The 13,526-nt window shown below is 50.6% G+C and overlaps 1 protein-coding gene across 1 annotated transcript; it reads left to right on the top strand.

Annotated features, from left to right (window-relative positions):
* The first annotated feature begins 5,092 nt into the window (after positions 1-5,092).
* On the top strand, positions 5,093-12,895 carry tbx21 (T-box transcription factor 21). The gene is made up of 6 exons (XM_028989636.1): positions 5,093-5,597; positions 9,297-9,451; positions 9,567-9,688; positions 9,766-9,924; positions 10,154-10,215; positions 11,021-12,895. The coding sequence occupies exons 1-6, from the start codon at positions 5,179-5,181 to the stop codon at positions 11,766-11,768; spliced, it is 1,665 nt and encodes a 554-aa protein (XP_028845469.1). The 5' UTR covers positions 5,093-5,178; the 3' UTR covers positions 11,769-12,895.
* Positions 12,896-13,526: the final 631 nt, after the last annotated feature.

Below are 13,526 nucleotides of genomic sequence, written 5' to 3'. Positions count from 1 at the left end.
CGCGAAGGGCCACATCCCGCTAAAAATAAATGATTCAAATGATTGATCTGCTGAATGCGCCCCCGATGAATCTGGAGGGGCGGCCAGAGCGAGGGACGTGTCAGGCAAGGCCCCTCGACGCCGAGTGTCTTGTCACATGAACGGCCGCTTAAAGCCACCATGACACCTCCATCGTCCCCACGCGCGGGGAAAAGGGGGACTCGGCTCACCGCCGCCTGCCGTTCACCGGACCCCGCCATTCATCACTCTTCATGCCTGGACCTGTCAATCACTCAATCAATCACCGCCTCATTACAGTGATTGTAGAACCGGGACCCCGGGCGGGACGGCCGTCTCACCGCGCTCTTTTTTAAGAACAATTAGCCATGATCGCTAATAAACAACATGTCCGCTGCTGTTAGTGTTCCCGTTGTCTCTTTCATTAAGGCTACCGCCGGTAATTAGAAGCTCCAAGATGACAGTCAGAAAAATTATAATTCTAATGAGTACGTTGATAATGAAAAATTCATTATGATATTACACGTAACAGCTCCTGACATCTAGTTAAAAAGCGTTCCAGTTTTTATGGTTACACACCATAACGCATCTGCTCACACAACTTCATGTGTCTAAAAAATGTATATATTGTGAAAAGGCTCATTTGAATTTTGCATTGTATAACGTTAGAAATGTGATTTTCGTTATATATAATACTGATGTGTCATTAACATCAGTTTAATGTAATGAACAAAGCATTTGTGAAGGTTTACGATATTGTTTTAGCCTTGGAGTCATAAAGACACCTTCATGGCTTTAGTGTGTGTTGTGTGATGAAGGATTTGCAGCAGGGGCTTTGAAATGAATCCGGTCACCTGTTCCTCGGTTACATCAGTGACTGAGAGGACGAGTTCGGTATCATTACAGGATGCCGGGCCCCTAAAAGCTGCGCTCCGAGGCTCGTTTTTTCCCGTCCTGCCTAAATATACCCGCCGCTGGCAGCTGCCATAGACCCTGCACGCCGTGCCACCCCGCGCGGGCGCATGGGAGCCGGCGTGAGGACGGTCCGGGACAGAGCGGACAATCTGCTGGGCATCACTCCGTCACGGCTCTGTCCTGGGGCATGGCACCTACCAGAGAGCTGGAAGCGGCCAGCCCCGCCCTGACCGCCGCTCCGTACGTTAATGTGCCATGACTGGGCTTGTCAGCCACTGGACACGACTGCGACTGGTGGGAAAAATGTTCCGGAAAATGCTCGGTTCGCCACAACAGAGCTGCTCCCGACATCAGTTTGTTATTTTTAATATATATAAACGTGTGAAATCATCTTTTTAACAGTCAGAATATTGCAGAGTTGTCCCGGTGAATAATTGATGGCTGAAGTGACAGCATCTGTCACCTTGTCTGCTGGGAATTTTTTTGTTGTACGTGTTAATTATGTCGTATAACAACTCAGAATGGCAGCTCTGCGTCTGGATCTCAAACCGCCGGGACGGTGACCTGTCACCACGACGACCGCAGCTCCATCCAGGAGCCATTAACCTGCTTGCTCCGCCTCCGTTCTGCGCGGCAACTTCATTCGAAATCCGCCGATCCGAGTGGAGAGGAAAGCGCGTCTCTGGGGCCACCCGTGGGTGAAGAGGGCAGGGCGGAGGGCCCGTGGTGGCTCCCTCTCCCTTTCAGATGGCTGCACTCCACGCACCTCCTGACCTCGGCCTCCGCGCTGGGGCCCCGAGCTCTGTGGGCGTCTTCGGGCTGATCTCCGGGCCCTTATTTCCTTTCCTCGCTCATGTGGGACACAAACAAGCCGCTCTTTTTTTCATCGGTCGGTGAGCAGGAGCCAGATTTGATTTATGAGATGGCTGGGGCCTGACATCGAGCCAAGAGCTTTTTCCAGGCTGAGGGCCAACAGGCGCAGATACTCTTCCACCCATTCATGATTTCAGCCCGGCCGAGCGCTGCGGGGGAAACTCGAGTGGCTCCGTTTGGGGCGTCTGAGGTTCAAATGGACCACAGCTGCTGACCCCCCTCACCGGCCTCAGTGCAGACGGCCATGAAGGGCCCGTCCCAGACGAGCTGGAGCTGCCATCCTGCTCAAATTGACCTTCGTTCCTCAGTTTAGGGTGGACTATGGATTAAATTAGGGAACCTGAGCATGTAAGGACACAATCTTACACACAATATGTGAGCGTTTTTAACCCACCAGGCCACGAGCAGCTCCTGTCCATTCCAGAATCTCGCTCTGACATGTCTGACAGGTCCCATCGTCACAGCAGCGGTGAAACTGGGAGAGACGGGACTCCAACGACAACGTCTGGGGTCTGAAGAAGATGTTCCTGTCTACCCAGCGGGTTCCGTAAACCACGTGGGACTCTGGGGATCAGCCCGGCATTGATCACCAGCTAATTACAACGCAAGGAAGTGGCAGCATGTTGGTTTCTAGGGTTGCGGCGGAATATATTTGCACTTATCCTGAGTTCATGGGGCTCTAAGTGCGACTTTCTGCCTGCGTCTCTCTCTCTCTCTCTCTCTCTCTCTCTCCTCCCCTGTCTCCTCTCGATCCCCCTCTGCGTTCGCGGTTTCTGGAGGTGGTGTGTCCCCACGCCTCCTTTCACACTCGGGGTGGGGATTTAAATAAACATATGTTGTGTTAATGAGGCACGGCTGCCTCTGCGCGCTCATCCAGGAAGGTTCTAACCGGAACCGTTTATATGCCCGGCTCCTCCGACTTGCAATTCCAACGAATCGACATCAATTCACTCACTATTAATGAAAAGGTTGCATATGTGGTCACTTGGAGCCAACTTGGTCAGAGTTAAAGGATTTTATTTCTTAATGATAACGCCTTTACCTCTAACTCTCTAACGGCCGGTAGGCGTTTTGCACGTTTGTTGAAGTCTGGGTCATCTGCTGAGACGGCGAGCCCATCAGGCCTCAGGCACGGCCGTTTAGATTGAAATGTTCTCCTCCGTGTGAGGCTTCCGTCGCTTTCGCTGGTGAAATGTCATTTTTCCCGGCGACTCCGGGGAATATCGCCGCTCTCGTCTTTGTGAGAACAGCTGGCACTGCCGGCCCAATCAACACATCGAGCCGACATGAATAAAACTGCAAATTTAAATAGCACCAACGTGGCTGCTTTTTAAAAAACGATCAGGAGAACGATCATCTCCATTGATTATGTGACGTCTGTGACCGTCATTCAGAACTGTAAAAATGAGATCACATTTAGCTCAACTTTGCACCACATCTACGCCTCAGACCGACTCCGCCCTCAACAACCTTATTAGGCACATGACCTTTTTTACCTCTGACCTCTGTTAATATTAAGATAAAACAATAGCACAGACACTATGTCAACCATATAATATAAGATTGAAGTATGCAAATAAATAGCCCTAGAATAGAAAAAATCTAAGAGTGAATGTGAATGTAAAAATTTTAAATATATATGTGTATATATATATATATATATATGTGTGTGTGTGTGTGTGTGTGTGTATATATATATATATATATAGAGAGAGAGAGAGAGAGAGAGAGAGAGAGAGAGATAAAAGATATATTTGCGAGATTTTACATATGTACAGATTGGGGAGATATACACATACCGCACTTAAGAGAAATTAAGATGGTGTACTATAGATACAAGATCTGGAGGTGACTTCACAGGTCACAAGATGAGTCTCCAGCTGAAGTTGGTGAAGGTCTGAGAGCGGATGGCCATCCCTTCTCATGACACATTAACAGCAGTCTAATATGAGTATGAGCCCTGAGTGTGTGTACTGCAGCGACTGAATTTGTATTCTACTTCTATGACGTGTGTGTGTGCGTGTGTGTGTGTGTGTGTGTGTGTGGAGAGAAATGGGGAGTACACACATCACATCACTCTCCTGACAGATCTGCAGAGATCTGAATTAATGTTTTTTGCTCTGTAGATCCTCTGAGTGTGTGTGTTTGTAGAGGACAGCTGACACCACACACACACACAAGGTGACATGGCAGGGCCCTGGTGGCCCAACCTGTGTGATGACGGGGGCAGTGGCCATCGCCGGGGGCTGTGTGGGTTTGCCTGAGCGGCCTGGTCACTGCGAGCCCCCACCTCTGGTGTCAGCAGCGATGACTTCAGCGTGACCTTGCCTGCGCTCACCTTGCTGCGAGAGACAGAGGAAGTGACAGAGGAGAGGGAACTGTGTCGTACCTGCGCCAAGGGGAAATGTGCACAACACGTGTGGGTACATTCAGCAGGAGAGTGTGTGAATCGGGGGAGAGCATGTGTGTGTGTGTGTGTGTGTGTGTGTGTGTGTGTGTGTGTGTGTGTGTGTGTGTGAAAATATGTGTCTAAAAGCAACAAATCCACCAATTCATCAGTCGATTTATATGTTTCAGTAGTTATTATAATAATTGTACAATTTTTTTTGTTGGTTGCTTGTTGTTTTTTTCCTTTTCTTGCAACATGGTGCAGTTTTTACTCCGCTATCACGGTACTTATTATGGTGCTTTTGATGGGGAAAAAAAGCTCTTACACGTGTTCAAATCGGGCGCATTTAATCCAGACGTCGCGTTAGAAGCGTAAGAATATTTTATTCATGATGGAGGGATGAAATAAAAAAATTACAGCTTTAAAAAAGTAATGGTGACAGTGTCTGATCAGAAAATATAAATATATAAACATATATATCACTTTTCAGCGATTTAAACTATTTCATAAAAATGTCAACCTTCATTAAATTGCACTCAATGGCTCGCAATTTTTATAATTAGTCGTGTTTATCATAACGAGAGAATCCCTTAAATTAACATAAGCAATCAAACGGAACTTTTTATTTCAAATCGACTATATGGCTTTTTATGGATTTCTGTGCAGTTTGTTGCTTTTATCTTAATTCCGTCGTATATCCGTCGTTTATTTATTCGTTAATTTTTAAGATAATTCGACGTTTTCGACGTATTTGTCCAGCGCTGCTGATCAATTTAGTTCACTGGACAGCGGCTGCTGGAAAGGACGAGGCGCCGCCAAGTCCCGCCTCCCAGCCCCGACAGCCAATGGGACGCGGAGTCCCGCCTCCGCAGCCAATCAGCGGGCGAGAATGGATATATGGCAGCGGGGTCCGATCGCGGGACCCGGGCAGAGAGAAGAGAGAGTTGGAGCGGCGGAAAAAGTCCGCGGATGGCAGCGGAGTGAAGGACCGCGACCCCGGGCAGATGGGCGGTGTCGGCGCCGGCTTCAACCTGGACATGCTGCGCGGAGCCGAGGCGCACCACCTGCTGAAAGACGGGAAGGAGCCGCCGGACCCCCGCTTCTGCTACCCGGACCCGGTCCAGCCGAGCCTGCAGTTCCACCCCCCGGACCAGCCCGCGCCCTTCGGCGCCCAGCCCGGGAGGTTCTACCCGCCGCCGCCACCGCCGCCCGGGAGCTGCCACTTCGGCGGGGCGGGCGACGAGCCGTACCCCGCCAGCCCGGACCCGTACCCCGGCTTCCAGCACGGCTACCCGCGGCCGGCGCTGTACCCCGTGGCCGGGCTGCAGGTGAGCGGCAAGACGCAGGTGCTGCTCAACAACTACCCGCTGTGGGCCAAGTTCCACAAGTTCCAGACCGAGATGATCATCACCAAGCAGGGCCGGTGAGTTCGATATTCACCAGAACCACATTTCTGGGCTTTAGTTTTTTTTTTATTATTGTAATTAATTGTTATGTGAACTTGTTCATTTTTTGATGGGATTTCTGTCCGTCAAACTATACACAAAACCGTTATAGGAGAATTTTACATTTCACTTCTGAAATAAAAAATACATATAAAACAGACCAAAGTTTATACCAAATTTAAGTAAGTCTTACAAAATAAAAACTTGCTTGCATATGTCCTTTTATTAATTATTTTATTTAATTTAGTTATTTTATTTTAATAAATTCAGGCAACAAAAACACTTTCTATTAAATAAAGGCCAAACGTATTTAATTGCTCAGAAGAATTCGCCTTCCTCAACACACAAATGAGTCACATAAATAATAAGACTTCTGTCACTGAAACCTGCGTCACCGTGCGTGACATCCTCGACCCTTTTTCTCCTTCTACTCCTCGCCAAGCGCGTTACCGTGCATCGTCTGCACTCCCGCCACCGATATTCTTCTTCTGCACGTCCAACAAAGTCTTAACCTGAAGCCTCAACAACCAGAACAGAGGAGTGTTTCAGGTGTGTGTGTGTGTGTGTGTGTGTGAAGCTGCAGGCCTGTGTCGTGCAGCCTGCACCAGACTCCACTCTCCAGAAAACGCGACCGGCGATCAGCCACCACCGCAGAGCCTTCAGTCACACGCACCAGATCAAACAGGCAGGGCAGGTTGAGCTCTGGATCAGCGAGCGAGAGACGGGGAGGGTGGAGTTGGTGGAGGGTACGTTGCTGTGATGGCCATACATAGCAGTGAAGGACCTTTGAAGTTCAGGAAGGTGGTTTTTGCCTTTCTTGCTCTTCTCTCGGTTTTTAACCCTCTCCTCCTGCCTGCTGCCCTCGGCTGCCGGGCTCAGGCCACCGCTTTGAAATGTGGAACCTTTGGTCGGGCCCTGAAGTCTCTGGCGCTTTCATCCCTCGCTTCCATCAGATGGTGCCAGCGTGGACTTTCGCGGCGCTGCAGCTGATGCTGGCAGATGTTCTCTGCCACCCCACCCCGACGAGATGTTGATCCCTCACCGCTTTATCTTGAGGAACATGGGTCCCTGTGTGCCGGGGACCAACTGGCTCTCTGCTGTCTACATGAGCTTGAAAATAAATTTAAAAATCACAATAATAATAAATAAAATTACACACGTACGACATCAAAGTCATTGATATCAATCTGGTTTTGCAGTAAAAAAAAAAAAAAAGCAGTCAGTGTTTAAAAAAAAAATAGAATAATTTTAAAATCATAAAAAAAAAATATTTTTATTTCAATGGCAGAATTTTAGTAAAAGATGCAGAGCCGCCTCTGATCCGTTCATCTGAATTCCGGCCCGACCGTCCACTCGGACCGGAGATGTGAGTCGCTGACCCTTTGTAGATCTGACACTCGGAGGAACCGGGGTTCTCGGCCCCGGCACCCCACCTGGAAATCCCAGCTCTCCCAGCTCGTATCTTCACCCGACTTCCTTCCACTGGCACTTTTTAAATTCGCTTTATTCGGAGCAGGAAAAGGTTTCCTGTCTTGGCCTTGAGGTTTTCACTTTAATTATTAGTCACCAACGCACGTCTGCACACAAACACACGCCCACAAATAGAAATGCAATTTGCTCAGAAGCTGGTGGAGTGAAGCATTTTGACATATTTTCTAGATTTTATATATGTAAATGAATTCACATACACGTTTAAAAAGTGCATATTTGTACAAGCTCTATGCATACTGAAGTACATATATACACAGGCATGTGTGTAAAATCGACACTATGCAAATATGAACGTTTCCATACACTGAAAATATAAAAAATGCCCAGATACTTAAAAAGCTGCGCTGAGCTTTTGCACTTTTTAGGGAAGAAGGTGAATGTGCGTTCTCCTTTTAATGACTTCCTGTTCAGCTGCTCTGCTTCGCATAGAGAGGATGCTGCAGGTTTCTCTGCAAGAGGGAAGTAACTGGTCTCTTCTGGTCTCGGAGGATCTCGGACTGAGCAGCGGTGCAGGAAGAGGGTGGAACAGGTGAAGTGTCCGGGATCCCTCTCTCTCTCTCTCTCTCTTTCTCTCCATCAGAGGAGGCGCTTCTTGTCGGAGGGCCCCGGGGGGCATCAGAATCCCCGGTGGTGTCTGCACCTTCCTGAGGCATCGTGATATAGGCAGTCGTTTTGTCTCGGCAGACACCTACTGCCAGCCACGCGTCTCCGGCAGGCCGAGTCAGTTTCCATCCGTCATATCGCATCTTCATTCAAGCCCCAGGCCTCCTACTCACAGCCGCTTAGTGGTTTCCCCCGGCCAGGTTCTGATTTCTTATAAAACGCTGGTTTTAAGTAAGTCTGTAGAAGCGTCATATGGAGAAGCAGACGTGGGAGAGGATCCACCTCACCGCTGGTTTCTCTTTCACTTATATTGGCGAAGATGAACGCTCTCCGACTGGCTTTCTGCCTTTCAGTGGTGCTGAAATGGCCAGGCCAGAGCTGAGGGCCACCCGGCTACCGGCTTTCAGACACGATCAGGATCTCCCCGTATCGGCCATGAAGTGATGGATCCACACTGACGGCGGCGTCCCTCCGAAAAACGCCAATTTGCATGCACGATTAATATCTAAACCGGGAACGTGTGCTGTATAAACTGTGCATGGTGTGTAAAGCGACCATCTCCTTCCACCCGTGCAGAAGACAGAATAAATAAGATACATTTACATTTACAGCATTTACCAGACGTCCTTATCCAGAGCGACTTACAGTCAGTAGTGACAGGGACAGTCCCCCCCTGGACACACTCAGGGTTAAGTGTCTTGCTTAGGGACACAATGGTAGTAAGTGGGATTTGAACCTGGGTCTTCTACCATACTCGGGGCCGCCGTTAGATACGATATCTTTAGCGGGGAGGGTCGGTGTGATTCAGTTCCGACCAAATGGCAGCATCATCATAGCGAAAGCCATTTTAGACCAGATTTGATTGGATGAATTCGTCTCCACCGGGTCCTCGCTTAGGATCAGTTCAAACGGAGAGAATAAAGGCCACAGCTTCTCACGGGGCTTCTCCCCGTCGATGATGTGCATCATGCACCCACATGCACTTCAAAAATTAATTACACACACACACACACACACACAACCCCTCTGCACACTTGACTCGCTTTGCTCTGATCAGGAGGGGAAGGTTTCACATCAGCAGACCGACGCACGGCTCGCTTTCTCAAAATGAAATAAACATTCAAATACGGCCAAACTTGCTATAAATAGCCATTTTACACAAAACTCCGGCGCGGTGGAACTTCAATTTAAAAGGAAGTGAGAAGCGAGCATGCAAACGACGCGGCGCTTTCACGCGCTGCATAACGCGCGTAGTTTGGATTCTGAGCATCATCAGTTCAGGACGCGTCCCGCCTCTGTTTCGGCGCCGTGGGGCTTCCTGACCTCGTATTTACCTCGTCTTTGGCCCCGCCCCCACGGTCACCACATTAAAAATTCACATCTTCGAACTGCCATGACCTCCTTACCCTCTCCCCAGTGTTTCAGCACTCACACACACACACACTCACTACTACCCGTCCTGCTGTACAGTTCGCCGCGTCTCAGCCTGTTGGCCTTGTGTCGCGTCCCCGTACTCTCCGTGTCCGTGCCCAGAGAGGACGTATTGTCTCATGTCTCTGACGTGGACGGGCCTGTCTCTGCAGGAGGATGTTCCCGTTCCTCAGCTTCAACATCAGCGCCCTGGACCCCACGGCGCACTACAGCGTGTACGTGGACGTGGTCCTGGCCGATCAGCACCACTGGCGGTACCAGGGCGGGAAGTGGGTCCAGTGTGGCAAAGCAGAGGGAAACATGCCAGGTACGGCCGTGCCCCGCCCTCTTCTTCTTGTCCACTCCAGCTGTTGTAAGAAGATTCACTGTTTAATTCGCTGTGTGTGTGTGTGTGTGTGTGTGTGTGTGTGTTCTGGATGCAGGAAACAGGACGTACATGCACCCAGATTCCCCCAACACGGGGGCGCACTGGATGAGGCAGGAACTGTCCTTCAGCAAGCTGAAACTCACCAACAACAAGGGGAGCTCCAACAACGTGGCGCAGGTACGGTGGGCGGGGTTCTCCTCTGGCGCGGGCGCGGCCGTCCGAGTGCTGAACGCCGGCGGCGTGTCGCCCCACAGATGATCGTGCTGCAGTCGCTGCACAAGTACCAGCCGCGGCTGCACATCGCCGAGGTGAAGGAGGACGGCTCCGAAGTCCCCTTCCTCGCCGCCAAGTCGCAGACCTTCGTCTTCCCCGAGACGCAGTTCATCGCCGTGACGGCCTACCAGAACGCAGACGTGAGTCGCCGTGGCAACACGCCCCTACACCCATCCGATAAGGGAAATGACTATATATATATATACACACACATACATAAATCCATAGCGCTGCTGAATTATTCAAGTTTTGGTTTAATCCCCCGTCTTTAACTCTCATGTCCACCGTCCCACAAAATCTCACTCGCACACACACACACACACACACACACCCTCTCTCTGACCCTGTCTCCTGGCATTTCTTCCACAGATCACTCAGCTGAAAATAGACCACAACCCCTTCGCTAAAGGTTTCCGGGACAATTACGACACGTAAGTGAACCCGACCCTGGGCGAGAAGACGAGGCCGCGGGACAATAAAACTCACACGATGCTTTAATATGGAATAAAGCGACATGAACTTTTTTAACATACCAATCATTATATATGTCAAAGATTATACCACAGTTTGCCTGTTAATTTTGATTAAGGCTACAAAAAAGGCTTTTACATAAGTAATTCATTGTAATTACATTTAAAAGCATACCACATAAACGAAAGCATTGTAACATAAAGAAAATAAGCATGCAAATAAAAACTGCAAGTGCACATAAATTACATGCAAGAATTACAGAAAAGAACCTTGCAGAACCATAGTACCATAGCAGTAAGCGGTCAATAATAAGACTTAGTGTACTAAAACAATCAAGTATCCAGCAACACTGCTGGCCCACAAAATCTGATTGTCACTTGTGATACACAGCAGCACAGCGCACGGTGCACACAGTGAAATTTGTCCTCTGCATTTAACCATCACCCTGAGTGAGCAGTGGGCAGCCATGACAGGCGCCGGGGAGCAGTGTGTGGGGACGGTGCTTTGCTCAGTGGCACCTCAGTGGCACCTCGGCGGATCGGGATTCGAACCGCCAACCTTCCTTAACCGCTAGGCCATCCAATCAAGTATCCAGCAACACTGCTGGTCCACAAAATCTTCCGGTTCCATTGGCCGTTGTTCCTTTGTGTTATCTAGAACCCGGATGTAATATCGCGCATATTATCAGACGATGGTCTAATGTCGTGTGAAATCACGCCTCCAGTGAAGGAGATGTGAAGGTTTTTCTATTTCTTCTGCATGCAGGCTGTACGCCCCGCCAGACCCCGACCGCCTCACCCCGTCCCCTCCCGACGGACAGCAGCTCCTGGCGAGCGGCTGTTACCACCCTCAGCCATACCTGCCGGAGCAGTACATGGGCCCCCTGCCGCAGGGCCGCTTCTCCATACCCCAGCAGGGACCCAAGGAACCGGCGGGCAGCCCCCACGGCCGCTGGTACCTGCCCGGCGCCCACGCCATGCCCCCCACCAACCGCCTGGACTTCGGCTGCTACGACGGGGACTATTCTCCCAACGGCCTGTTCAAGCCGTACCCGCTGCAGACGCCGGGCAACCCTGCGCTGGGCTACTACCAGGAGAGCCCCTTCTCCCCCGCCGGAGTGTCCGGGGGCGCGCCGGGGCCGTGGGGTGCCGGCCGTCCCTCCCCACCCTACCTCAACCACCCACACCCCAGCAAACCCACGCCCGGACTCGGCTGGTTCCGCTCCATGCCCTCCGGCCCGCCCGCAGCCGTGGCGGCGAACCCGCGCACGCTGGTCCAGGACAAGTGCAAGGACGCAGGGTTGGCGGGGGACGACCCCTGGCTGGAGGCCCCGTCGGTCAGGTCGGTGGACTCGGCCGACTCGGGACTGTACGACGGCGGCACCGAGAGCAAAAAGCGGCGCGTCTCGCCGTACGCGTCCAGCACCGAGAACTCGCCGGCCAACCGCGGCACGGAGCCGTGCGAGAAAGACGGCGCCGGCGACGCCGGCTACTACGGCTTCTACGCCCACTGACCACCAGCCCACGCCCCGCCCTCTGCCCAGTCTTACATATCCCACAATTCATTATGGGATAGAGGGGACGCTCTGCCAGAACAAGACCAGGGAACCGGCGTTCGCGGCCAGTGTCCTTCCTTTGTGGTGGCTTCCTCCCTGTTAGCTCAGTGTGTGTGTGTGTGTGTGTGTGTGTGTGTGTGTGTTTAAACGTGGCTGCACGCCTGCTGAGCAGAACGGCTCGTACACGACTGTGAGTAAGTGTGTGTTAACGTGTTCACCAGCCAGGTAGTGGGGTCTGGCGCCCCCTGGTGGTCTGCGTGGTGTAAGGATTTCCCCCCCCCAAGCCGGTCCATCTTATTCATCTCCCTCACAGAAATAATTTAGAACGCGACACAGGACGATGCATAATTCACTGCTGGAGAGTCCCTGGCTGTAAAAATCCCCAAGATCAGAGTAGCTGGTGGTCAGGCCGACCCACACGACCCCCCACACACACCGGCTCTTCATTAATGAACCACCGCACACGTGGAGGAGGAGCCGTCTTCAGTATAACTCCTTCTCTGTTCTCTGTGTCGGCCCGCTGTGGTTGAAAGCGATACCTTCCAAATGATCCCAGGTGATCTGGTGAGCGGGGTTCAGGAGAACCTGACTGGACTGAGAAGCTGAAGTTCTGCCCAGGCCTGCTGCTTCCTCTCATCGTCCAGGCCACCACCTCCACCTCGTCCCATATCTCCTCCTGGACCAGCTTCTATCTCTCCTTTCCGCTAGCCCTACTGTAGCTGCTGAAGTTTTAAGTTGCTGGCCTGCCCTTTAGCCACTATGGCCACCAGGTTGCTGCATCACAGCCGCATCCGTCCAGTTCAGACCTCCATACCTGCTGAGGAGACCTTAGTGTCAGCAGACGTGCCCAAATACTCGTTACTTCGTAGACTAGCAGCGTCCAGAGGAGGCGAGGCAGGTGCCCCGTTGGTAGATCCAGCCCAGAGAGCCACGTATCGAGGTGGCGCCGATTTTTTTTAAATCATGGACCAGGTTGCACCAGAACTAGACATAATACTAGACATAAATGTATTTATTACAGCGATCTACAGCTATCGGCTGTTAATTATGCAAAGGTTTACACACACACACACACACACACACACGCATACATTACCTGGTACGTAAGTTAATACGTATAACTGGCCTACCAAAAAACTTAAACAGAATTCAAGTAAAAATGTACACTGTAGTGTGTGTGCGTGTGTGTGTGTGTGTGCGGAACCGAATTTGGGCCCCGTCCCTGTGTTTGAAACTGTGAAATCCCATCAGCTGTAATGTGGTTTTAAATTCGCCATTTCTCACACAACTTTACTGAATGTGTGGTTTTTACAGCTGACCAGTTTACCCGGTTTAGCCGGTTCGAGGGGCGGCCGGAAAGGAGTGAATTACTGACACTCTTCAGAACATTCAGGTTTTTGTTAGAAGCAGGAAGTCCATTCATACAAGTGCAATTAAAAATCCGTTTCTGTTAGAAATCTTTAGACTCGAATCTTCCCTGAAATGTGTTAAGCACCATAACTGAGCCTGCAAAGTCCTGACTGGTCTGGTTTCCCAATGTAATATAAATCTTTTTCTCCCCCAAAATCATTTTACAGTTAAGCTGCGTCCTTCTCTGAAAGTCCAAATGAAATCTGGAATCAGCAAAGCTGCAGCAACGCTGTAAAAATCCACTTCCATGTAATCAAAATCAAAGAGATTTTTTTATTTATTAAAAGTGTCTAAATATTGTGAAAT

This window comes from Denticeps clupeoides, chromosome 8 (assembly GCF_900700375.1).
Source record: "Denticeps clupeoides chromosome 8, fDenClu1.1, whole genome shotgun sequence".
NCBI lineage: Eukaryota > Metazoa > Chordata > Actinopteri > Clupeiformes > Denticipitidae > Denticeps > Denticeps clupeoides.
Note: the sequence above shows the minus strand (reverse complement) of the source record. Positions and strands in the feature narration are given on the sequence as shown.

Coding starts and splice junctions, on each gene's coding strand:
- tbx21 (XM_028989636.1), top strand. CDS start 5,179: ATGGGCGGTGTCGGCGCCGGCTTCAACCTGGACATGCTGCGCGGAGCC. Junction 9,925..10,153: donor CGGCCTACCAGAACGCAGAC/GTGAGTCGCCGT, acceptor TTTCTTCCACAG/ATCACTCAGCTGAAAATAGA. Junction 10,216..11,020: donor TTCCGGGACAATTACGACAC/GTAAGTGAACCC, acceptor TTCTGCATGCAG/GCTGTACGCCCCGCCAGACC.